Genomic DNA, 26,655 nt, shown 5'->3' on the forward strand with positions numbered 1-26,655 from the left:
CGGCGATCGAGTTGGTCAAGAGAAACCTTAAAATGGGGGAAACTCCGTAGGTCACATCACAGCAGCGCTGATCCTAAAGTGAAGTGAGTGTCTGAGATGCTACGACCAAGTTTTTGAATGTAGTTTTTTCGTCGCTGTTGGCGATTCGGGATGTGGTTTCTTGTTTGTCGATCGACGCTTGCTTATCTAGTTTTTATCTTGAAAATGTACTCAGATATTCGGAAAAAACGTTTTGTTTAAAGCAATTAATGTGGTACGAGGAAGGTAGAAAATTTAACTGCTCGGTGGACGCACCACCGCCTAGGGTTCTGCTCGAATCTGTGATTCATTTTATTTGTTCTTTTCAGCAAAAAAAAAGTCAGATACCCGATTCATTTTCCTTCTTCATTGGTTATTCTCGAGATTTTACTTTTGTCTCCCCTTCTTATCTAACAACGGGGTTCCAGATTTTCGATCTTTGAATTTGCGATACTTGTTGATTTATGTTGCTCTGTTCTATCTGAAGAAATGAAGTTGGTCCCGAGGGAAGTCGAGAAGGTAGCTCTGCACAACGCCGGATTCCTGGCTCAAAAGCGTCTGGCACGCGGCCTGCGACTCAACTACACGGAAGCAGTGGCATTGATTGCAACTCAGGTACTCTTGGACCCCATCTTGATGGCGCTATTCCTGATTCTATATCGCTTATTGGCCTTGCTCATTAGAATATGGTTGTGTGGGCAATGCACCTCTTCTTGATGACGCGCGTCTAGTAGGAAAATTTATAAATAAATTAAAAATACAATGATTTTTGCAAGTGTTCAATGATGCTATCTTCAGTTTTGGACTTCATTAAATGCTAATCTGCTGTCCTTTTTCATATGAATTTTCATCACATGTAGCCATAATTTATGGAACTGCATAAAACTGTTGTGGTTAACAAGGGACAAGTTCTATTCTACCATAGATTTATGACAGCTCCATATACCTACCAGTAGGTAGCGCCATATGTCAGCTGCCCATGGCATTTTTTCAACACTGGCTATTTCAGTACATTCATTGCTAAATTGTTGGTGTTGTAATCGAGCTTCTTTAGGAAAGACTCTGAAACCCCTGTTATATCTTACTTTTTCTAATCTATCTTTTAGATCCTGGAATTTGTTCGTGATGGAGACAGAAGAGTTTGTGATTTAATGTGCCTTGGAACACAGCTTTTGGGGAGGTTGGTGAATTGTCTTATCTATTGTATTCAAGTTTACTGTAGGAAACTGCCAACTTCAGGTATCACTCTAATGGAGATTATGGAGACTGGCATAACTCCTATTTGGGGCGAACATTTACATCACTAACTTTGCAACTTTCTGGTCGGAAGGCCTAATGTGTTTTCTTATCCTAGTTTTCTTTTCTTTCTTGTCGGGTGACAATTTTATATGTTTTGGTTGATATTATGGGAACATACAGTACAGTTTAGGGGGTGAATAGACTATCATGATTTTTTTTGCTAATACAAAACTCAAACCAACTTAAGCAATATATATGCATGTGTTAAAATTAGACCTATAAAAAGATATGCATAGTAGAAACAAAACAATTAAGATTACAACTTTAGCAGAACAATATTAAAAATTAAATGACTAAACAAATTTATTTTTTTTATTTTATATAGTTTTATTTTTTTAATATTTAGGTTACATTTTACCATACGGTACTGAAACCATTCTGGTCATAATCCAAAACTCCGATATGGGTCAAAATTTTAAATCATGGTTGGAACAACCTGTTTCTACTCCAGACTTGTTGCTCTCGTGTGACAGTCCTAAAAATTAAATCACTAAAACACTCATTGCCATGAGTCAATGGACCTCGATTATCAATGACATCTCACACTAATGAATAAGAATCAGCACAAAAATGACACTAAATTTTACAAAACAAGAGCTTTAATAATTAAAAACGAAATTTGGATCACATGTTTTGATTTTTGAGAATGCTGAGCATTTTTGCAATATTTTTGAATCAGAATGAGTTGTTTTCTAGAGAAAGGTTTTACAAAAGGTATATCATAATATTTTTTTTAAGATGGTCAATAATTGATCTCAATGGATATATTTGCTCGACATTAGTTGACCAGTCCAATTTTGATCGACTAACATCAAACAAAAATCACTAGTGGGTTTATTCTAAAGGATATATTTAGTTGAATAGCGCACCCTTGATCGATGATTAACCAAACAGGAAGTTGACTTAAGTCGCTTGAACAAGTTCTAGTCGCCCAACTACTGTAGTATCAATCAAGAATTAAAACTTAATGTGTCATTTTTAGTTGCTTGGCTAAGAGCCAGTCAACTAAAATTGATACAAAGCTTGTGTCCTATGTCAGTTGTTTTTGACCAACTTTTAGTTACTTGCCAACCACATAACTTGAAACGTCAAACTAAGTCATTTTCTAAACTCCTAAAGATCTAGGAATGCATATTTTAAGTCCCTACCAATGATCTAGAACTTCCTAAACCGAATAGAGGATGTTCTTGATATATAATATGGAAATAAGGAACTTACCCAAACACCTTACTACAAGCCTGAAAGTAATAGGAACAAGCTCTCTAGGTACAGTAGACTTATGTACTTATCATATTCATTCAAAATCTACCTGTGAATGAAAAATACATTTTACATCCACTAAGGTAATCTTCAAGCTTGATAAGCCAAAGGATGAAATATTCACTTGCTTCAATCTTATCTTTAGAAGGGGAGCCTTGATGCAACGGTAAAGTTATTACTGTGTAACTTAAAGGTTATCGGTTCAAGTCTCAGAAACAACCTCTTGTAAAGTAGGATAAGGTTGTGTACAATAGACCCTTCCCCGAGACCCTACACTAGTGGGAGTCTCATGTACCGAGTTGCCCTTTTCAATCATATCTTCAATTCACTCATTCAAACTTAACATTGTCCAATGATCCATAGTAGATAATAGAATTGCAAATTCAAGACAAGGTCATCAGTCTAAACCAACCAACTTAAAAATTATTGTCAAAAATCAAAACCATTCATTCTAACCACAACGGATAACCAAGATTATCCAACAAATATGACTTCCTCCACTTATATTATTATTAATCTTAGTTTGAGGGTCATGGTTCTATTGTGTTACTGCCTTTTTTATTTGTATCCTTGTACTAACATAAGCAATAAGAATTCCTCTGAAAGGTAAATGCTTTCCTATGAGATTCTACAATCTAACTTGGTAAATTGTCATGTACAAAAACTTGAAACTGCATGCTGCTATCTCACTGTAACTTAGTGACTAGTATTTTTTTTTTTGGCATCTGCAATTTGATTATTTTTGTTCTAATTAACAGACGGCAGGTTCTTCCAGCAGTTGGGCACCTTTTGGAAACTGTTCAGGTTATCTTGTCATGTTTATTTAAGCCCAGAGTTGTACTTATATAATTCCCATTATCAGATAATTAGTGTATTTATTGCTATTGTCACGAGCAAAAATTAGGACAGTCCTAATGCATGTCTGGAAATTCGTTTGGACTATGTGCCATAACATTTTTTCTCTTACTTTGCGTCCAAAACCAATATACATTCTTAAAAATATATTCTTGTAGATACTAATGCAGTGTACAACTGTTGTGTATTGATAATTTGATATTTAGCTAAGGATGCCAAATTTGATATTCTTACACTCCTATTCTCTTATCTACTTCAGATTACAAATTCTTTTAATATGCAAACAGGTGAACACTAGCAGTAGCAAAAACTGATACATATAATTTTTGAAAAATTCTTCCACTTGTTGGTTATCTTTTCCCTGGTTTTATCTCATAATTTTAATTGTTTGCTTCATCAGTCTTCCTATTTCTCATTGTCGATTGAATTCTTACTAAGCTTGTAATATGCCTGAGTACTTGCTATCTGCCTTAAGTAGATGACATAACATACTCAATGAAATCTATTAATTTCCTATTCTAGCAATTTCAGGATGGCTATTTTGTTTCTGGTTTATTTTTAACATTGTACGTTTATGACATTCTTGATTTAAGTTTACAAATGCCTCTAGTACTTGACATTTCTTCTCATTTAAGGTTGAAGCAACATTTGTGGATGGGACAAAGTTAATTACCATACACAATCCAATTGCATGTGATAATGGAAATTTAGAGCTGGCATTATATGGTTCTTTTCTTCCAGGTAGTGTGTCCAAAAGATTACCTGCTCAAACAATTGCACAGGCTTGGATTCTGCACACTCAATATAATTTTGCTGGTTGTGCTTAATAGTAGATGACCTTTATTTTGAATATATAGTATGCAAAAACTTATGCTACTGGTCAGTTGGTTAATATTCTTCCATGGTCTATTTAGTCACAGAACTGAAATTCTATTTATAAGTTCTTCATTACTATCCTGTTCTATCCAAAAAATAGATTTTCTTTAACATATACAGTACATGAAGAAAACTTGGGGTTTTCTATGGAAATTTCTGTTTAGCGTATGGTTTACCTTGAACTCTTAAATACGTCAGTTTGCCCCAGTTTGCATTCAATTTTAATTTTTTCCTAAGTCTATTTTCCATCCATTTCTTTAGACGGGAAGCACCATCTGCTATTTATTGGCTCGAATTTTTGTTGTTCAAAATCGAATAGAAATGTTTTTGATAGTTTTTCTTTTCCTGTTTGTTTTGTTGTGGACCTGTTGCCTCACATAACAGTTATATAAGACTTGTGAACCTAATGTTGATAAAGTAGTAATGCTGCCATGCACCTGAACCAAAAGATTGGCATGGCTCCAGTTTGGAATGGAGAACAAGAGTAACCATGTGTATGGTACAAATCCTTGATAATTCTTGAAAGTGATGCTGGAAATACCTACTTCTAGTTCTACTTATACATAACACTCCTCTTTTACTTCCAGAAAGTACCTGGCAGTCACAATCACAACCTTTGTGATTATATATCTATGTTTTGAGGTGTTTTGTTTGCTTTTATTTTTTTTGAGCTTAGACATATGAAAAAGCTACAGTGCTGTTTCTATTTTGCTTTATCAATTCTTAGGGATTTGTAAGATGCTAGAATCTCAAATAATGGCCATTAGTAGATGCATGCATTTCCTTTCCAATAAAATAACACTAATAAAAAAAATGCAGTTCCTTCACTCGACAAGTTTCATGGGGATGAACATGATGACTTCCCTGGGGAAACAATTGTTGCAGCTGGAAAAATTGTAATAAACTATGGAAGGAAGGCAGTAAAGATAAAGGTTATAAACAGAGCAGATCGGCCCATTCAGGTGCAGTGGCTTGAATCCTGGTTTGCATCTTTACACAATTGTTCTATTGTTTGTTTGAGCTTTTCATGGATGAGATTAGGGACTACACACCTTGTTATTGGATATAAATGCAAAGTGCCTACTTTAGCGGTGATAAAAAGCAAGGTCCACACTTTTTAGGTGAGTGTGCATCATGGAGAACACAATAGGCCACAGTAGTCTGTGAGTGTGCATCATGCAGTTCCTTCACTTGTGAAGAGGTAGAATTAAAGGTTGTGTTGATTTTGATCATTATGAGAGAGGGTCTATGCCAATAATTTCTCTAACCTTGATGTAGTGTTCACTTATTCTTCTCTAAGTTGCGTCTGCATTTATTAAATGTAACACAACAACTACTCATGCAAAGAACTCCATATCGAATGACCCCTTCTTGGAGAAAACAACATAAACATCCATAGATGCCTTAGTTGAAGCCCATCCCCTTATTTGGTATGGGAGTGGCTTCTCCATTTTAGCCAAAAATGTATAATTCCTTGAGAGCTTATGCCTTAATGATCCTCTTTATTGTTGTCGTCTTTATTTGGTTGACATTATGGTCTAACATAGTACGAGGCAAGTGTGACAAAGTCAATTAGTCTTGCCGACATTACCTCAATCCCTCTTCTGTTAGGCACCTTCACCTTAGGTTACTCTAATTATGTCTAGATTCCTTCCTTTGTGTTAGATGAGCAAAATGATATGCTTCTTCAATGCCTTCAACCTCGTTTAGACGTTTGCCCTTCTAGCTCTTTGCTTCTGCTCTTTTGCGCCATCCACATGTTCATAGAGATGGAAAAATAAACGATATAAGAAACTAAATTACCTTGAATACTAGGAGAATACGAAGTGATATGCTTGAAGATGAAGCGTAGAAGTCAAAGGGATGGTGCAGTTACCTAATAGATACAATTCTTTAATTTTCATCCATCTTAAAATTGCCACTTGTAAATTCTATATACAAAAAGGATAATTTGGTGCACGAAGCTCCAGCCAATGCAGGTCCAGGAAGGGTCCAACCACAAGGGGTGAATAGTGTGTCTCATATCGGTCGATCGAACCTTTCTATCACCCGAATCAAGACATCCAGACCCGAACCCGACTCAGGTTCTTCTAGTTGACTATATCGAGTATCGAGTTGACCGATTTGATTCGAGTCAAGTCTGGAGTGATCGGACTTGATCTAGCTTTGTCCTGTTGTGTTTGTCTGCTCTCCTCGGGTTTATCTAGTTGACCGGTCGACCGAACTGGTTCGGATCAGGTTTGATCCGAGACAAGTCCGGAGTGACCGTATTTGGTCTAGCTTTGTCCTGTTGTGTTGCGTTTGTCTGCTCTTCGTTTTGCTTCCAACTCCAGGTTCCTACAAAATAGTCATACAAAACACAAACAAACAAGCCTTATTCTAGAGGCTTGCCTCTTGCTTGGAGTTCACTCCTCCAAGACTAATCACCACTTAAGTTTACTCCCTTAAGATTTTTTTTTTTGCCAGGCATCCGAACAACTTGAACTTGCCACTTTCCAGACATCCGGTTACTTGCCAAGCATTTAGTCACCTTGATCTACTTGGACTTTGCCTTTATTAGTCATTCGGCCAACCTTGACCCGACTAGACTTTAGCCTTGCTAGTCATCTGGTCAATTTTGACTTGATTAGACTTCTCTTTGACTCACTTCCAAACATTTGGTCCTGTTTGGATCAATTGTTGGTCAACTTTGACCGAACATTGTTAAACATCGAAACCCTAGAGGTTAATTGCACCAGCAATCTCTCCATTTTTTATGTTTGACAATATTTTTAAGTTAGGCTCAATTCTTGCCAAACAAAGAGAGGGACTAAATATTTCTAACTTAAACCTTCCTCTTCCCCTTTGACACACATCAAAAGGATAATTACCTAAGGTCCACCTTAAGATTTGCACCAACAATTTCAAGATTTCCATTAGTCAAAATTTCCACTCATCCCTTCTTGAAAGATCATTTAACTTTTAATCACTTTTAAAAACCTTTCAACACATTTTCACAACTTTTATTTCTAAGGTTTCAAGGTCTTGCATTTTAAAAATATTTTCAAAATTTTGCAAACTATGATTTTCAAAAAAAATTTGCAAAGGAATTTCCAAATAATGATTTTTTGCAAAGGTTTGCAAAGGGAAAGTCTAGTTAGGTCAAAGCTGACTAGATGACTAGCAAAGGGACAGTTTAGGCAGGTAAAGGATGATCAGATGTTTGACAAGTGACAAATCCAAGCATGATGACCAGATGTCTGACAAGTGACAATTCCAAGCAGGTCTAGGTGATTGAATGTTTGGCAAAGGGAAAATCGTATGGGAGTGAACCCTAGGTAGAAATCTTGGAGGAATAAACTCTGAGCAAGAGCTAAGCTATAAGTAGACTAAGCTTTGTTATCTTTGCTTGTTGTGTTTGTATGCGTGTCTTGCTGGAACTTGGAGCTGGAAGCACGACATAGAGCAAATAGACGTAATCAGACGCAGCTGGACCAAGTTAGGATGAACTGGACTTGATCCAGGTCAAACCGATCCACTGGACCGGCATTGATTCGTTCCAATTAGAGTGTTTCGAAACAACATGATTGATAAACAATGCCCTATTAAAAGTGGAATGATTAGAAAGACAGAAATATTCTTTAGTATGCCTCCTTACTACCTTAATTAGTAGAGGGTGTATATTAACACAAAATTGAGAAAAAAATGGAATATACTTTAGAACAATTTTTCATTAAGAAAAGCCAAGTCATTCTTGAATAGTATTAATGAAAACAATAAAGTATTTAGAGGCTAATTCTGGAGCAGACCCCACTAGGACATAAAATGTTTTAATAAACTAGAAAAAGTAGTGTAAAAGCACATTTATTGACGCTATTGAAAAACATGGATTGAATATATTTTCCCAATTGATACAACTCATGCTCAATATTCTTCTTACGAGGCAAACTGGGGATTATTTTTTAATCAAGACACAATTTTGAATTTGCAATAAATGTTGAGAAGGGCTAGCCATAAGAACAAAAAGAGATGATGAATTTTTGGAAACTTGGGTAATCAAGATGATTATGATTATTGTCGAGAAGGTTAGTGGCAAGAGCACACGAGCAAATTGAAATGTTAAGGCCCATGTTCTACTTTAATCACCCTCTTGTCTGCAAATTCTAAAGGGGAACAAAAATTTAATAGTAAATATTATACAATAACTTAAAGGCTGATTAAGCTTATTGATTTTAAAAGAAAGGAATAAAAGAATAGAGGAAAGTGATAAAAATGAAATTGTAGAAACTTGCGAATGCATTTTGCTAATGTGAAAAGACCATCGACATGCTTAACACTGATAGGTGAGCTAAGTGATGTAAGAGTAGAAAATGAGGTGATCTTACCAAACATGTATTTAGAGATGTGTGAGTAAAGGATCGAAGTAGATGGCTAGGTTGAATGTGTATAGAAGAAGTGCCTTTACGAGGTATGGTAACATCTGACTGAGATGGGGCATTTTGCAGAGGATATACTACTCAAGAAGAACTATGACGGTTGAGCTAGAACTAGAAGGGATGGAAGCCGATGAAACATCCTGAGTGATCGTAGTTCATTATACCACATGAGCAGTGTATTGAGGATGACTTGATAGATATCCATGAAGAGAGTAATAAATGCTCCTAGCATGCCCAAGATTTTCCATAGCAGATACATTTGGGCTTGTGCTGTACTGGTATGACCTTTATGGTTTTGCCAACAATTTACTCTACCACACTTGTCATTATGAAAATTTAGATTTTTTTTTAAATGATAAGACAACCTATTTTTTTTGGCAACGCCAGTTTCACTATCACTACCTGACATGAAGGCACTGGTGGACTAGCAGCAAGCGACCATGGTGAGCTTTGATGATGGCAGGCAATGGAAGATAGGTAACAACCGACATTGTCTAAGAACTCTGAGCAGTGTAGTTGTGAGTGGTGGTGCTTAGGCTGCTGTGAGCAGCTGCATGAGCTTGTGGTGGATCATGTGAGGAAGCAACAAGTGTAACAAGGCTGGGGCAAATGGCTGGTAATTTTGAGCAATGCGATCATAGGGGGTACTTCGAAATTGCGAGACGAGGATGCAAGAGTGGTCTCTATACCTTCTTCTTCCAGTATTTGTCTGTTGCCTCTTGAGGTTGCTTTCCATCATCTTCTTCTGTGACTTTCCTTGGTTTACACCTATTTCCTTTTTCCTTCACATCTTTTTTGCCTCTTCCCTCCCTCGTCGGACATTATCCTTTTGTCTATCTTCAACCTAGGATTCTTGTGGAGTGCTTTCTTTTTCCCATTCATCTGTTTAGCCACTGTTTCATGTGCCACCATGTCAAAAAATTCACTCAAATGATTTATCTTCTATTGGGTCTTCTCTTTTGAGTGTTTTCCTTCTCTTTCTTCAGTCTGCCTACTATTGTTGTATGCATTGTTGCATGCGTGCCAATATTATGTTTTCATTTTCAAGATGGTTATGTCTTAGTCAGCTTTTGTCTTTTCCTAGTTCATGTGCAACCCGGAATAGATATTTAAGGGGTTAATATTTATGCTCCATCTTGTGGGGTGTGTGTGGCAAAAGAGCAGTCCACATCATATTCCTTTTCCTCAAATTTGCAGCATCAAACTCATTTTCTAAAAGGATCAATAATATTGAAATTTGTTGTCAAAGGATAATTGGATTTGTATTAGCTAAGTTAACTAGTTAGGGAATTGTTTAGAAAGTCACAGAATGTGTATAGACTTTTAGTTTTATTGGTGCATATATTTACTCGAGCTTTGAGGAGGCAGTTTGAAGTACTTACTTGAGAGTAAGGCAGCCATCCCTAGCTATATGCTCCTCACTTTTTCTTACTCAGTACAACAGCGTATTAAATTAACTTGAATAATAATGCAATATGCCTAAAATGTGATATGTTTTGTTTTATTCTTGCAACTGTGTCAGGGTTTGAAATGATCCTTTAGCCTTTGTGTTCTCTCAGATATTTTGATAATGCTTGTTGCAAATCTGTATACCCTTTTGAAACTCATTGGATTTTGCAGGTTGGAAGTCATTATCACTTCATTGAGGCGAACCCATACTTGGATTTTGATAGAAGAAGGGCTTATGGTATGAGATTAAATATATCTGCAGGGACAGCTGTGCGATTTGAGGTTGCCTACTAATATGCTTTTAACGGGCATTTGAAAATTTTCTAATTGCAAATTAATTCTTAATGAAGTGTGCTAATTTGACCGTTTATTCAGATATGAGTTGCTCACTCTTTAATCAATTATTACATTGCATTTTGCACTATTTGATACATAATTTTCCATATGCTTCAGTCTGACAATTCTAAATAACTGAAATGAGCATTAAAAGAACAGCATACATCATAACAAATTGGTTAACTAATAAGACTCAAGATGATATCTTACAACTGAAACACCCTATGTGGGACTCACAACAGATAACTAATAACCGAAGATAATAACTCTAATAGTCCTGTATCTCTACAATCCCAAACTGGATGATATACAACTTTAGTGCTTCTGTAACTTATCTATTCATAATTTTAGGCATATACAAATAAAGTGGTCCATTTATATTGTCAAGTATTAAATCTGGGTATTCGTTGGCCTGCCTATTGCAATCTGTTTATTCTACTAAATAAGTGTTTTTTTTTGTAATCATATCCTTCATTCTATTTGACATTTTGTTTTTCCACAAATTATACACTTTCCAGCCAGGAGAATCTAAAGAGGTAACCCTGGTCAGTATAGGAGGTAGAAAGATTATTAGAGGTGGAAATGGATTGGCAGATGGTGCTGTTGATGATTCTCAAATAGAGAAACTGTTAGAGAATCTCATAGCAAACAAATTTAACCATGCAGATCACCCAAATTCCAGGTGGAGATTCTCTATATTACACTAGGCCTGGTTAGCTTGAGTCAGTTACTTTGCCTGATCAGTTGTCGATACCTTACTATTTCTTTCAGTGAAGGTGTTGTTGGAGCAGATGCTAACCTCACCTCAGAAGTTTCACGAGAAAAATATGCAAACATGTATGGCCCTACTACTGGGGATAAAATAAGGCTTGGCGACACTCAGCTCTTTGCAGAAATTGAAAAGGATTATGCAGTCTATGGTGATGAGTGTGTTTTTGGAGGTGGAAAAGTTTTACGTGATGGAATGGGTCAGGCTGCTGGCTATCCATCCTCCCGTTGCTTAGATACAGTTATCACGAATGCAGTTATCATTGATTACACTGGAATTTACAAGGCAGATATCGGTATTAAAGAAGATATAATTGTTGCTATTGGAAAGGCGGGAAATCCAGATGTTATGGATTGTGTTCATGCAAACATGATCATTGGGGTATTTGTTTCTTAATCCAATAAAAAACTTAGTAACCTTGTATATGAATAATAAAACATGGAATTTAACAAAATTGTGGATTGTATAAATATTTATGCAGGTCAATACAGAAGTTATTGCTGCAGAGGGCATGATAGTGACTGCAGGAGGCATAGATTGTCATATCCATTTCATCTGCCCCCAATTAGTACATGAAGCAATATCAAGTGGTCAGTTCTTGTACTTGCTTCTGATATCTTGATCAATAAGTATCCGTGAACTTCCTTTGAGAATGTTAGCAATTCAACCTACAATAACATCTACAATAAGTTATGTTCAAGTTTTGACCAGTATGCTATCATGTAGATACCATGCTATATTGACAAATTCTATCACGTTTGTTTCACCTTATTTTTTAAAACCATAGATTTGAGTCCTTAATGTTCGTTGGTCATCAATAGATTCTTTATTAGAAGAGTCAAATGGAATAGAGAGGCCTAAGCAAACATAATGCACTAAAAGAATTGACTTAATTGATTAGGGTATTAGTAGCGATACACTTGCATATAACTCAATGTAAGGATAAGATCCACTGATCTTATCTGACTTTATTCCTGTAATCCAGTCCTATTTGGTTTATTTGACCTTAAAAACAAGTATACTTAAGCCTACTTTAAGTAGAATTTGAAGAAGTCTTGCCAAAACATAAGAAAACCAAGTGAATAATAAACAGTAGGCCAATAGGAGTTCTGACTGATGACTTGTTATTTTGAAGCATATGGTTTTGGTCTATTGTTGACACTAAGGTGGCGTAATGGGAGTCAACGCATATTTTGTATAAATGTTGGCTTCAACGACACTTAAGAAATTAGATAGACAGATAATTCTTTTGTATAGTTTTTCATAGGATTGCTATTAGTTGTGACGGTTAATATTATATTGTTGTTATTCAAAGAGAATTGTGCTCACATATATATAGGTCTTGGACATTAATACCCAATGACATAAATCTTATGTAGGACTGAACCTATATTTAATCTTTATTAACTATTAACTCAGTTCCCTTAAAGCTAGAACATAGATCTAAATCTGCATGTCATTTGTTGAATGGAGTTTTATCTAGTTGACCATGACTCAAGCTTGATAAGCTGTTCAATAAACAAGTTAAAAACAAAATCATAAACTGGGTTTTGTAATTGAGTTAAACTTGAGCATATTTATTATTTTAATAAATATATGCTTGGACATAATCAAGCTAATGACTAGTTTACAATCTAATGGAGCCGTGGCGATTAGGTCTGAGCAATTGGTTAAAAACCAAACTGAATATTTTTTTTTGACAAATCAAACCTATCGAACTTTGCCACGAAAATTGAACAAACTGAAAAACTTTAGCAATCGATTGATGTTGCATATCACTTGACTGCTATTGGATGGAGTTGGGAGTTAGGATCGGAGTACAAGTACAACAATCAATTGATCATGACATATTAGTTGACTGCTACCAACCAATTCGGTTTAATCGGTTTAACCGAAGTTTGAATTTAAAAATCGAAATTGAACTGAATGAATCGAAATAACCAAGATTTTTTTCTTAAAAAACTCAAATTTCCGAATTAACCAAATCGAATTTCCGAATTTGGTCGGTTTGGTGTGTTATTTCGGTTTAACCGAGATTTTACTTACCCCTACCGGAGATGTGGGTGTTATTTGTGAGCATTGTCGGCTAGATTGTTAGAGAATCCCAAATTTTATGATTTTAGGATGAAAATTTCAAACCAAAATCAAGCCTACAAATTTCCAACTCTAATTTTCTTTTAATAGGAGTTCTAGGTATGGATTTATATGGTTCTAATGAACCTATATTAAATTTTGGAAAATTTGCTAAGATAAGCATCGGAAATAACATTATATTTTATATTTCTTATTGCTTATGCTATCAAATTACTGAATGCCCATGGAGAAGCACATTATCGTACATGTATTTTTTTTAGTTGAAATCTTATTAAAAAACGGGGGCATATGGACTTATTCAAATCAATATAGAATTATTATTTCACGCTCATTCCATATTTTCTCCATAGTTGATAATAGTCCCCAGGGCTATGATACTACGGAAGGGCATCCAGGTTACACCCAGGCACTCACGGTTCGATCCCCAGCTATGACATATTTGCAGGAATTTTTCCTCCAAATGGAGCGAGCAACCAAAGGATGTTGGGCTTCTGGGCTGGCTACCGTGGCCTGTGAAAAACTTCCGTGGACTAAGCCGGTCACTCCAAGGATAGTCAATCAGGCTAACTGGGTTTATCATTTTTTTTTCCATAGTTGATAATAGTAAAAAAAAAAACAAACATAAAAGGGCAGCCTGGTGCACGAAGCTCCCGCCATCCGGGGTCCCAGGGAAGGATCCATTTTACGCAGCCTTACCCTGCTTTTTGCAAGAGGCTGTTTTTAGGATTCGAACCCGTAACTTTTTGGTCACATAGCAACAACTTTACCGTTGTACCAAGGCTCCCCTTCCCATATAGTTGATAATAGTAAGAACTATTTAAATAATCTAATGTAGCTTTGAGCTCTCTCAGTCAACGGAATTTGACAAAGTCTTTTTGTTAAATGATAAATCTGTAAATACTTTAGGGCTTATAAGGGATTTACTTCCTATATATTGTTCTATTTGATCTTATATATTACCCCTAACACTCCCTATCTTTTAAAACAAAGAAAATTTGATAATTGGTGAAATAAGATTAATTTGGTTTGTTTCTACTGGTTCAAATTTGTTTTTCAGTTTCTCATTTTGAATGCACATTTGCTAAGGGTATGATATTTTCACATTTTCTAGTGACACTGAATAAAAGTTGTATCTATCTTCTCTTGTTAATGCAATTGTGCGATTTATTTTGTATTCGCTTTGTGTATGAAGTTGTGTGTATATGGAGACTTGGCATGATCAAGGTTAGAGATTGACTTGGCCGCTTGAAGTTTGTTAGAGACTGGACTATGACACATATGAGGGATTGCAGGATGAGGAGCATTGAGTTGTAGCGAGGAGACCAACTAACGTAGGTGAAGGGTAAAGGATGACATTTGGAGTGAATTAAGAGCTCAATATATTCGAGGGATGAATAACCTAGCAGAAGATGATCTTGTAGGCAAAGAGAAGCAACAAGGTGAAGCTTTAGTTGAGAGTTGAGAGACTTGAATTTAGGAGAAGCTAGTTCACAACTCAAGTAAAATTCAACCATTAGGATGGTCGTAGTTGATGATCTAGTCGACTGAAGGTAGTGTTCACCTTAAATTGATTGTGGTTGAGCCAACTAGGTAGTTGATTCAAGTTGATTAGCTAAAGGACAAAATTAATTAATATTGATTAATTATTAGAAGCGAGCATTTAGTTAAAACAAATCCACTGAACTAAATTTGTCAAAACTAAATTAATTAATTTTTTTTACCAACCGATATGATTAATTTTTTACTATTAAAACAAATCGAACCAATAAAATATTAGTTAATTTGGTTGTACCGAATTAACTATTAAGGTTTTTCAATAAAAACTTGATCAATTTAATAACAAATTAAAAAGCCTTAATATATATTTTTTAAAATTTTATATTATTTAATAAAAAAACTCAATCCATTTAATTAGTTCAATCAATTTTTAAAATTCATAACTGAAACCAAACTGATTTACCTAAAATAATCAATATATTTTTAAAAAATTAAACTTCCGAATTGACCAAATTGAATTTCTAAATTAATTTGGTTTGGTCGGTTATTTCTGTTGAATTGAAATTTTGCTCACCCGGGACCCCGCATGGCGGGAGTTTCGTGCACCGGGGTATTTTTATTTTTTTTTGACATTTTGCTCATCCCTATTAATTAAATATATAACAATGATATATGTATATGTGTATCAATTAATTATCACGGTTATATATATATATATATATATAGGAATAAAGCATGTAACTTTCATGTAAAACTTAACATGACCTCAACCTCATCTCGGTTGCTCGATGCACTTCTTGCAATTGCCAATTGTGACTATGACAACTTCATGATATGGAAAAATTCCCTCTTGCGACCTTACCTCACTTTACTATTGATGTTCTTCTATTCCTATTCCTCCACATCCATTGAGTATCTCCATCAATATTTTTCATAGGAGTTCATTTGGAAGATGGAGAAAGTGATAGGAAAAAGAAAATGAAAGAGTAATGGGTGACGATGAAGCTGTGATGCTCTGATACCTAGTTTTTTTAATTTTTTGGGAAGGTAAATATATTTCGGAATCAAGAAAGATATGTACATATTAAGTGTTTAAAGATCTAAACACGTGTGTTTGGATCTTAATGAACGTCCTATCAACACTTGGTACATCACTGTCAAAATTACATCTATTCCTAGCTTGGCAAATAAGATAATCATACACTACATAGTCAAGAATCGTGCCTTCGTGAGTCAATTGTTTCCCACAAAGTCTCCTCTTGAAGACTTGTAGCATCCACTTTACCATGATCATATTTTGACGCATAGCCAACCAAACCCGCACGTTGGCTCACCAGGCCATGCTGATCGGGCATCAAAAAAATAGATGATGCACAAGGGACACATCTTGCACACCACATTGTCCTGCCGGTTCTTGGTTCATAGCCATTCTTGTGCGAAGAGCCACAAGGTGAAGCTATGTTTCATCATGAGGTAAGGCTTCCAAACAACAACAACCCATGCTTGATCAGCACCTCGTGGACGAAAGAAATCATATGCCTTGGAGGATCTCTGCTGATCATCCAAGTACCACCCAGAAAGCAGCCCGCTCCGGTGAAGCAGCATGTGCAAGAATACTATCCTGAATCTGCACAACCTCTTGACTATTGGGGAGTTTGAGGCCTTCACTTGCCACGTCCAAACGTTGATTCGCTCCAGGTATTGATGGTGGATCCACCGACCCCACGAGTCCTTTCGTTGGATGTTCCAAAGCACACGATTGAACAATGATGAATTACACTATAACCCCCTTCCTCTTTTGGTAGACACATCATAGGCCAAGAGACCGGAGGATGTTTGGACGTCCAAACGAAGGATCTGCAAATGACGATAGCTTGTCAATAACCCCACATGGAACTGGCAATATGGAAAGCTAAAAGCATTCAATGCCTTGTAAAATCATCTTGACCGGTTCCAATTTTCCAGCATAGGACAACGTGTACTTCGGCCATGAGGTTAGCTTGCTCGCCACAACTTGGATCAGTGGTCCATAGTTGGATGTATGAAGCTTTTCCTCTGTCAATGGAATGCCCAGATAGTGAAAAGGAAACTCCCCTTGCTAGGATCCAGTAAGCTCAAGCAGTCGGTTTCTCATTCGCAGATCAGTCCTAACAATGTAGATCCTGGATTTCTGCAGATTGGCTCTCAAACTAGTAATGTCTCCGAACAAACGCAGGTTATCTGCAAGCAAGGTGATAGTGGACTTATCCACCCTTGCAAACAACAAAAGATCATCGGCATTTGCTAAGTGGGTGATATCTGCAGTAGCACACGTCGGATGTAGATGGAAACCTGGTTGAGTCGCCACTTGTCAAAGAAAGTCAGAGAAGACTTCAAGACATAATCCAAACAACATCGGAGAGAGTGGATCCCCTTGTCGAAGACCTCGTGCACCCTTTGAAGTGGCTTATCACACCATTAAGAGTCACCAAGTATGAAGTGATAGTATACATTTGACTATCCAATCGATGTAGAGCTGCAGAAACCCATCCGCAAAAACTCCAAATTAACCATGTCAAATGTCATTTGCAGATCCACTTTAAGCACACACCTTGGGGACACTCGCTTCTGAGAATACTTCTGCAAGATTCTTGCGCAATATGGATGTTTTCCTTGATCGATCTTCCTTGAATGAACGCAGCCTGCACTGAATCCAATAGGCCGTAGATGCTAACCGAGCAGCCAGCACTTTAGAGATCACCTTGTACACCATCGTGGAGCAAGATATCGGCTGGTAGTCAGTAACTCAAGGGGCATGAATAGACTTAGGAATGAGCACAATAAGCGCATGATTCCATTGCTTCAGCAGGCGACCCATTGAAAAGAATTCCTGGATAGCTTGTTGTAAATTTGTCCTGACCGTCTCCCATTGCTGCTTTAAAGAACTTAGACCTATGTCCATCAGGCCCTGGAGCCCGCTCATTGTCAATATCGAAAAGAGCCTTTCATATTTCTTCCGAGGATACCGTCTTGATAAGACCTTGCTGTTGAAGCTCGCTGAGAACAGGTTCAACTCGCTGAGAACAGGTCCAGAGCTGAGCAGACGCCTAGAGCAGTGCAGTTCACCTTCATCCCCAGAAGCTTTTCGTTGTAAGCGACAAACTCATCAGAAACCTCAGATACACTAGTTGTGCTTTCACCATTCTCCTTCATGAGTGCTACAATGGAGTTGTGTTGGTTGTTGCGTTTGATGAAGTCATGAAGGAACTTCATGCATTTGTCACTGCCCTTAAGATAGGTGCATTTTGCTTGCTGCTGCAGAAAGGAATGTTCCACCTCCGCTAACATGGTTGTCTGAGCACATAGACTGATATTCCAGTGACGGATCACCTCCCTCCAGTATTCCACGCTATACCACCTCTAATTCATCCTTGGCATGAAGAGCCCGCTGGGAAATGTGCTGGAAGTGCTGCTCGTTCAGAATGCGCAGCTTGATTTTCAATCTTGACAGTTGTTGCTTGAGTGTGAACTGCAATGTACCTAGTTTCTTTTATAAAGGTAAATTGTATTAAAGTCGATCAAGGACTTACATGAAGAGCACTCAAAATTCTAAAGACATGCGTTTAAACCTTTCTAAACATCCTCTCAATGTTTGGCATACCCCCTTCATATTGACATCAATTTCGCATTTGCCAAATCAAATAGATCATACAAGATACACCCAAGTGACGGGCTTTATTGAGCATGCTCCCCCCACGATATCATTGTTGGAACATTTCCAACAAGGCTGCCACTGTCCCAAAGTCGTGCCCAATATATAGCTAGCTTTGAGCCCTGTCCCATAGAAGTTAATGATAGAACACATGAAGAAAAGTTGGTCCGCCATCTCATCCATTCGCTAGCACAACAGAGAGGTTTTGCAGTCTACATACGACAATCTGTCCTTGGTGCGCACTCTGGTGCTTCAGCATGCCTTCCATACAACTGCTGCCCATGCCTTCTTGCTACTCCGTGGCATAAAGAAGTCATATGCAGTAGCTCTGTGCAACAATTCTGGATTGAACTATGGGTCTAGCATTGTCATAGCTTGCTCAGCAGAACCGGTCCCCAACTATTTTAGCGGATTTGGATTAGTTTCTTGATGAGAGGGTTGTCGGATGGTTTAGCTTGCCACTCCCACATGTTGGTGCATTGGAGGTATTTATTGTGAACCCAACGCACCCAAAGGGAGTCCTTTTGCTGGATGTTCCACAAGGACTTGGACAACAGTGCATAATTCCATGTCTTGAGATCACGCCGTCCGTATCGCCCTTTATCTTTGGCCAAGAACATGGTGGCCCAAGAGATGGGTGGATGCATGGTGGACCATACAAAGGAGCGACAAATAACATATATCTTGTCTATTACTACACAAGGGATTGGTAAGATGTAAAGCCAAAAGTATTCGATACCTTGGAGCATTGTCTTCACTAATTCAAACTTGCCGGCAATGTACCTAGTTGACATAGCATGAAGTTATTCTTACACTTTGATACCAAATTTACTCAATATGGAGTTTCTCTATTACCAAATTGGTAAATTTGTAAGGGCTTATAAGGGATTTCTCTATTACCAAATTTACTCAGTATTTAGGCTAAAGGAAGTGAAAAAAAAATGCACATGGTGCTCACAGGTTGTGCAAGGTAAGGTGTGCAATATATATATATATATATTATTTGCAACCCATGTCCATTCAAACTCATATAATGGGTGTACCTACTTCCAACTTGAACACTGAACCTAATGCGTGTTACATTGGATTGGATGACTGCTGATTGGAAAACCTTATGCTGGCGTTGATAATTTTTATACTGTTTTCTAATGTTTTCAATATTAGAGAAAGCCAAAATGCAATGCCTATAAACGATCTGTCCCTAGTATCTATAAACTATGATTTGATGAAGGATATGCATCATGAAGAAAATACTTGCACAATTGAAAAATTACACGAGTTTGTTGTTGATATATATTCGTTCAAAATATAGATGGGGTCTGAGTCCTTAATTAGTTGTTCTGGGACATATTAAGAATGAAGTCCAGAGGGTAGTGTTGTGATGTAGGCTGGTTGCGCACTGTTCAAATTGATGACTGACAGAAAGTGTAGCATAGTACTACGAGAACTGACTGCTTCTGTTCAAATTGATGATTGACAGCATAGCATACCACTGGAATTGACTGTTCTTAATTGTTCTCTTTCGCCCTAACGTACTGTAACATCTGTAAGTCTGTTCCTTCCGACTAATTGACTTCAGTCACTTTGTTTCTAAAACAATAAATTTTTATTGTTAACTTGTCCTAACTGTTTGTTGTAGATGAGTTATTGATGCTTGTTATTATTGGATTTTAATACGAAGAACATTATGTGGTTAGGCATAACAACACTAGTTGGAGGTGGCACTGGACCTGCGCATGGGACTCGGGCAACCACTTGTACACCAGCTCCATTCCATATGCAGTTGATGCTGCAATCAACTGATGATTTTCCAATCAATATTGGGTTTACTGGCAAGGTACTAGTCGTATTCCACCTCAAGTTATTATATAGTAATGGTGATTGCTGCTAGATTTTTTTTATATGCCAGAATCTTTGCTGAAAATTGAAGGAAATAAAACAGGCAATTCAATGCTTCTCTTTGCTTCTGAGCTTGCTTCACCTCAAATCACATAATGTTAGTTTTGAAGCAAATCTAAAGTTCTATTGTTCTAAGAGATTTTTTGATGTTTACCGTCAACATATTAGCTATGCTATGTTCATTCAACTCAGGTTTTTCCTTCATCAGCAGTATCATCATCATGAAGGGGAGCCTTGGCACAACGGTAAAGTTGTTGCTTTGTGACCAAAAGGTCATGGGTTTGAATCCTGGAAACAACCTCTTGCAAAAGGCAAGGTAAGGCTGCGTAGAATAGATCCTTCCCCGGGACCTCGCATGACGGGAGCTTCGTGCACCGGGTTGTCCTTTTTTTTTTTTAGCAGTATCACCATCATGAATGAGAAATAATATGACTTGTTTTAAACATTCACCACCTGGATACAGGGCAACAGTTCAAAACCAGAGGGACTAGTTGAGATCATTAAAGCAGGAGCTATGGGCCTTAAGCTGCATGAGGACTGGGGAAGTACCCCTTCTGCGATTGATAACTGCTTGGCAGTTGCTGAAGATTTCGATATTCAGGTAGATGTCATGATCGCTTCATTTGATTTTTTTTTCCCTGTAGTCTTCTTGACATTTGTTTATTTTAGGTCAACATACATACAGACACGTTGAATGAGTCAGGATGTGTAGAACATACTATTGGTGCTTTTAAAGGTAGAACCATACACACGTATCACAGGTAAGCAAAAAGACTTGGTAATCAGTTAATATACATTGGTGTTTTGGTAAATAAAAGGCTCTAATATATATATTCAATTAGTATTTATTGACCTTTAGAAAAAAATAACAAAAATCAAGCTTTTATTCCACTAAATGTAATCTGTTATATGGAACTTCCTACACTATTGGGCTCGATCCCCTACTATATCGTCATTTTATTTTAAATGAATTTTATCTTATTTTATTATTGCTAACCAAGTCTTCATTAGTCTCCCTCTTACTCTATTAATATGTGTATTTATTATAATCTCACATCACCTAATTGGGGGCTTTATTAGACGCCTAAGTACATGTTTGTATCATCTTAAAAGTGTCTCAAGTTTTTCCTGAAGGGGAGCCTTGGCGCAACGGTAAAGTTGTTGCCATGTGACCAAAAGGTCATGGGATCGAATCCTGGAAACAACCTCTTGCAAAAAGCAGGGTAAGGCTGCGTACAATGGATCTTTCCCCGGGATCCCGCATGGCGGGAGCTTCGTGCACCGGGTTGCCCTTTTTAGACGAAACTTCGACTTTCTCTTTAATGTTCTCGTTTCTTATCCCATCCATCCTCGTATGCTCGTACATCCACTTTTACATCCTTATCTTTGCGACTCTTATTTTTCACTTGTGTGTTCACTTCATAGCCAACTTTCAATTCCATAGAAGATAGCATTTGTTTGGTGAAATTTCCTTTTAAGCATTAGAGTTACCTTATGATCACAGAGAATATTTGATGTCCTCATTCATTTCAACTATCGTGTCTATATCCTATGTAAAATATCTCAATCAATCCTTTTACTAAAGCAATCCTAGATAGTTAAAACTCTTGATTTCATATTACTCGTCATCCCCTAGCTTAACAGTTGGCTTGCTATGTCTAACAAACTTAAACTTTATATATATTTTTTTTTATTCTACTAAATTTAAAATCTTTTACTTCTATGTTTTTCACCAAGATTCAAATGTAACATTTACTCCACGTTTCTCATCAACCAAAATAATGTCATGCAAAAAATATGCCATGATAATATCTTGGATGAGTTCAGTGGATTTATCTATAACTAGTGTAAAATGGTATAAAAGGTATGGACTTGAGTTTATCCTTAATGTAATCGTATTTTTATATGAAATACTTCAATTAATTCACTTAGAGTCTTCACTTTTATCATTACGTTATCATACATATTCTTAATTGTTTCAATATACGTTACACTAACACTTTTCATTTCTAAAATTCTCCACCTAATTTTCCTCGGGACTTTGTCATAAATTTTTCTAAGTCAATAAATACCATGTGTAAGTCTTCCTTTTTTTCTAATACTCTTCTGTTACTTGTCTAAAAAAATATATAACTTCTATTATTGACCTTTCATACATGAATTTAAATTGTTTTTTGGTCACGTCTTCTTCCTTGGTTTCTTTTCTATTAGTTTTTTCCCCTAAAATTTCATGGTATAACTCATTGCGCCTATAATTCGTATAATTTCCTTTATTTTTATGCATGGGAAGTTGAGTACATACCCTCTACTAGTCATATATTTTCATTATTTTAATAAGGGCAGCCCGGTGCACGAAGCTCTCGCCATGCGGGGTCTTGGGAAAGGATCCATTGTACGCAGCCTTACCTACTTTTTTGCAAGATTTTAATATCAAGTTAAATGACTTTGTAATCCATTTAATACCTTATTTTCCTCGGCACTTTCATACCTTTATTGAAGTATCATTCGGTCCAACTGCTTTCCCATTTTGCATCCCATTTGACATCTATTCTACTTCTAAATTTTGAATTTTTCAATAAGAATTTAAATTTCTATAATCCTTTTTATTTAAGTTTCCTAAACTACGTTAGTCGTCTAAATGAAAATACCTTTCCATTGCTCCTTTAGTTCCTCATTTATTGGATTCATATTTAATGTTTCTTATTCCTTATTTTCTTCTCTCTCACTTTAGCTATTTTATAGATGTCCCTTTTCCTTTTTTTTTTTGTATCAAGTTGTTGATATAAGCGTTCAAAAGCTTCATTTTTTATTTCATTCACTACTTTCTTGGCTATTGCATAATTTTTAATTATTTTTTTACAAGTGTATAGTAAGTTAGTAATCATTTTTCCGCCACTTGGAGGTAGAGAGGGATTGGTGGTGGTTGTAGTGGATGAGCGAGGGGTATCACATGAGAGTAAAGGGATCAGGGAAGAGAGAGAAAAGAGGAGAGGCATTTGGGGTAGCAAAGAGAGAAAAGTGCAAGGAATTATAATTCCTAACTGTTTAAAAATATCTCTATTATAATTAAATACTATTAGATCATGTTATGTAGTGTATATCAAGGTTTAAAATATTGATTCGTGTCGAAGTTTCGGTTTTTGACCTGAATGATAATGTTTCGGTATTGTGTTGATGTTTCGATGCATGGTGCCGATAATGGATTGGAGTTGAAGAAGGAAGGATACATTATTCGCATCGACCATATTTTAAATCTTGTACTAGGCCGGTTGAAACATATTAGTCCAATAAATTATCGAAACTCAACACTCCTCAACAGAGACAATGTCTCCTTTCTTTGCTGTATCCTTCCTCTTTCAACCTCCAACCTCCAACCTCCAACCTAACACCATGTATTGAAACATCAACATGATACTATAAGAGTATCTTTCTTGTCAAAGACGAAAATTATGGTACAATTCGAGATTTTGAACTTAGTGTTGAGTGGTATGGAGTTTTGGTAATTTACTGGAACGATATATTTCGACCGTTTTGCTTAGCACATAACGAGATTTTAAACCATGGTATATTTTGTTGGAGCAATCCCAATGGTCCGTCTGATCATGTGTTTTGGTGTTTGGGCAAAGGTTTTAAGTTAAGTTCACCCTTGTATTTGATATGTGTATATGAGTGTGCATGCTTGCAGGATACACATATGACTCGGGTTGATGACTTCGGGTCCGGTGAAGGATGAAGCGTCTGAGGGACCGTTGACAAAGCAGCGAGGACAAGGGCCGAGGGAAGCGACTTTGAGGCATACGTGAAGGATGACATTGGGGACGAGTCGCGAGCTTGAATGCATCCGAGGGACGAGAGCCAAAGGAAGTAGGCTTGAAAGCAAGAGGTCAAGGCTGCAAAGAAGCATCAAATGAGTCGTAAGGGTGAGGGTTCGAGTGCTGAGTGAAGTGTACTCGGGTACCAGTCGACTGGTGGTTTCATCAATCGACTGGTGTAGTCGACTGGGCAGTCGATTGGGAAAGAACAGAATGCTTCTGTTCGCTCGACCAGTGTGGAGCAGTCGACTGGTACTTTTACCAATCGACTGGTATCGAGCCGTTGGGATGTAATGATCGAATTTCCACAAGAGGGCAATCAATTGATGGTTTTGGCAGTCGACTGATAGGCGGGGTTTTCAACCTGTGACCTATATAATCAAGCCTTGGGAGCTTGGTTAAGCTTGACGAAATAGAGGTGGTTAACCTCTATTAGTAATCTACCAGTGTCCTAGCTTCTCAAGAGTCCTTGGTGAGAGTTGTGATGAGGTTTCTCTACCCTCAAGGAGCTATCTGAGCTAGCCAGAGGTCTTCCGGGGAGTAATTTATCGACGGATAGGGATCGTCCACCTTACAGACAGTCGTGGAGTAGGAGCCTTATCTTTGAACCACGTAAATCGGCGTGTATTGGTTTACATTCTGTTCTTTAATATTTAACTTTCATATTTGTAGTTAGTATTAGATTTCCGTTGCGCATACTAACATACGTAGGAAGCGAGTATTTGGGGGCGTCGTCTATCCAACCCCCCCTTCAAGCCGGCCGACTGATCCCCAACAAGTGGTATCAGAGCCGAGGTCGCACTTCACCGGACTAATCGCAGAGAAGAGCAAATATAAGAAGATGACCGGCTTGATTGAACCGCCGAAGTTTGAAGGCGAAGGCTTATGGGATATCACCTATTGGATGATAAAGATGAAGGTCTTCTTTGACATGGATTGGGATACCATGATAGTGATCAAGGAACCGTTCGAAGTCCTGAAAGACAAGAAAGGGAAGAAGCTCCGACCACGACATTGAACAGAAAAGCAAACCACATGCTCAAAGACAAACGATAAGGTAATATCAATTTTGGTAGATATTTTGCCTTCTAACGTGTTAAGCGATGTAGGTAAATATGAGAATGCTCACGAATTGTGGAGCAAAGTGAAGAAAATTCTTGGAGAAGAACTTTTGCCTACACATGAAGAGTTAGAGCCCAATGAGATGGGTTCAATTACTCGAGTAGAGGAGGAGCAACCGGAAGATGACGGACGCTCAACTTCTGAGGAGGAGAAGAAGGATGAGGAAGCATCATCAACATCCTCAAGGGTTGAAGAAGAGTCCAAGATAAGTGAAGAAGAGGTCTTGGAGGTCAACTTAGTGAGCATCTCCACCGAAGTCAAGTCAAATGACCACATTGTGTGCTTCGGGTGCAATGAGAAGGGACACTGCAAAAGTAAATATCCTATGGGTAAAAAGAAGGTAAATCTTAAACACATTCAAGTTAATTTAAATGCTAACATGAGTTGTAGGAATGATGAGGCCCAAAAGAGGAGAATGCGCATCGTGTGCTTCACGTGTGGAGAAAAGGGCCACTATCACACCAAATGCCCAAGAAGGGAGATATCAAGAAGCTAGCGCAAATGAAGAAATGGGAGAAAGAGAAGAAAAGGTGCTCAAATCAAAGGGGAGCTTCAAGGGTAAGGGAGGTATACCTTAATTTGAAGTATAATTCAAATTTAAATTCTTACACTTCCATGTATGCTAGAAATAATTTTTATTATTTACCCATGCAAAATTTTGGATTTAGATATCATGATAGAAGTAGGGTTAATGTAGACCAAAACCCTAGTAAAACCATTCATGATAAACTTAGGCATAATAAACCTAAGGAGAATCAAGGCATTAATCCCAAGAAGGGGAGACATATGCCTAGGAAGGGTAGGTCTAGGAATGTCCAATGTGGACAAATTAACTCTAGGGTTAAGAACCTAGAAAAGGAGAATCAAGCTTTAAAGAAAAAGTTTGATAAGTTAGAACAATTCCTTAAGAGATTCAATGTTGGATCTAAGGAATTAAGTATGGTGTTGGGTAGTCAAAGATCCAACAATGATAGATCAGGCTTGGGATACCGATCTAGTCCCTCCAAGGCCAAGGAGAGATCATATGCTAGGGTGACAAATGATCATGGCAAGGGAGAGTTCTCCAAGGCTAAGGGAAAGTCTTATGCTAGGGTTGCATATGACTATAGTAAGGAGAAGCCAATAAATGGCAAGGGAAAGTCATTTAAAGGTAAGAAGAACTTAACCAAGGACAATGTGTCCAAAGTTAAGAAGGTTAGGTTTGTAGGCCAAGTGTCACCGGAGGTGCACCGATGTGGCCTAGCAATTGTGGATGAGTCACCT

At 37.3% G+C, this 26,655-nt stretch overlaps 1 protein-coding gene across 2 annotated transcripts in view; it reads left to right on the plus strand.

The window, feature by feature from the left end:
- LOC121985430 (urease) overlaps positions 1-26,655 on the plus strand; it is a 35,705-nt gene continuing 9,050 nt past the window's right edge. Inside the window, exons 1-13 of one of the 2 annotated variants that reach the window (XM_042538884.1) lie at positions 1-83; positions 506-633; positions 1,125-1,198; positions 3,336-3,381; positions 4,068-4,173; positions 5,128-5,270; positions 10,344-10,454; positions 11,027-11,190; positions 11,280-11,658; positions 11,759-11,867; positions 20,257-20,396; positions 20,922-21,059; positions 21,128-21,219. In XM_042538884.1, coding sequence (XP_042394818.1) covers positions 508-633; positions 1,125-1,198; positions 3,336-3,381; positions 4,068-4,173; positions 5,128-5,270; positions 10,344-10,454; positions 11,027-11,190; positions 11,280-11,658; positions 11,759-11,867; positions 20,257-20,396; positions 20,922-21,059; positions 21,128-21,219 — 1,628 coding nt within the window. In that variant the 5' untranslated portion in view covers positions 1-83; positions 506-507. The other variant, XM_042538883.1, reaches the window with a different exon arrangement.

This window comes from Zingiber officinale, chromosome 5B (genome assembly GCF_018446385.1).
Source record: "Zingiber officinale cultivar Zhangliang chromosome 5B, Zo_v1.1, whole genome shotgun sequence".
Lineage (NCBI taxonomy): Eukaryota > Viridiplantae > Streptophyta > Magnoliopsida > Zingiberales > Zingiberaceae > Zingiber > Zingiber officinale.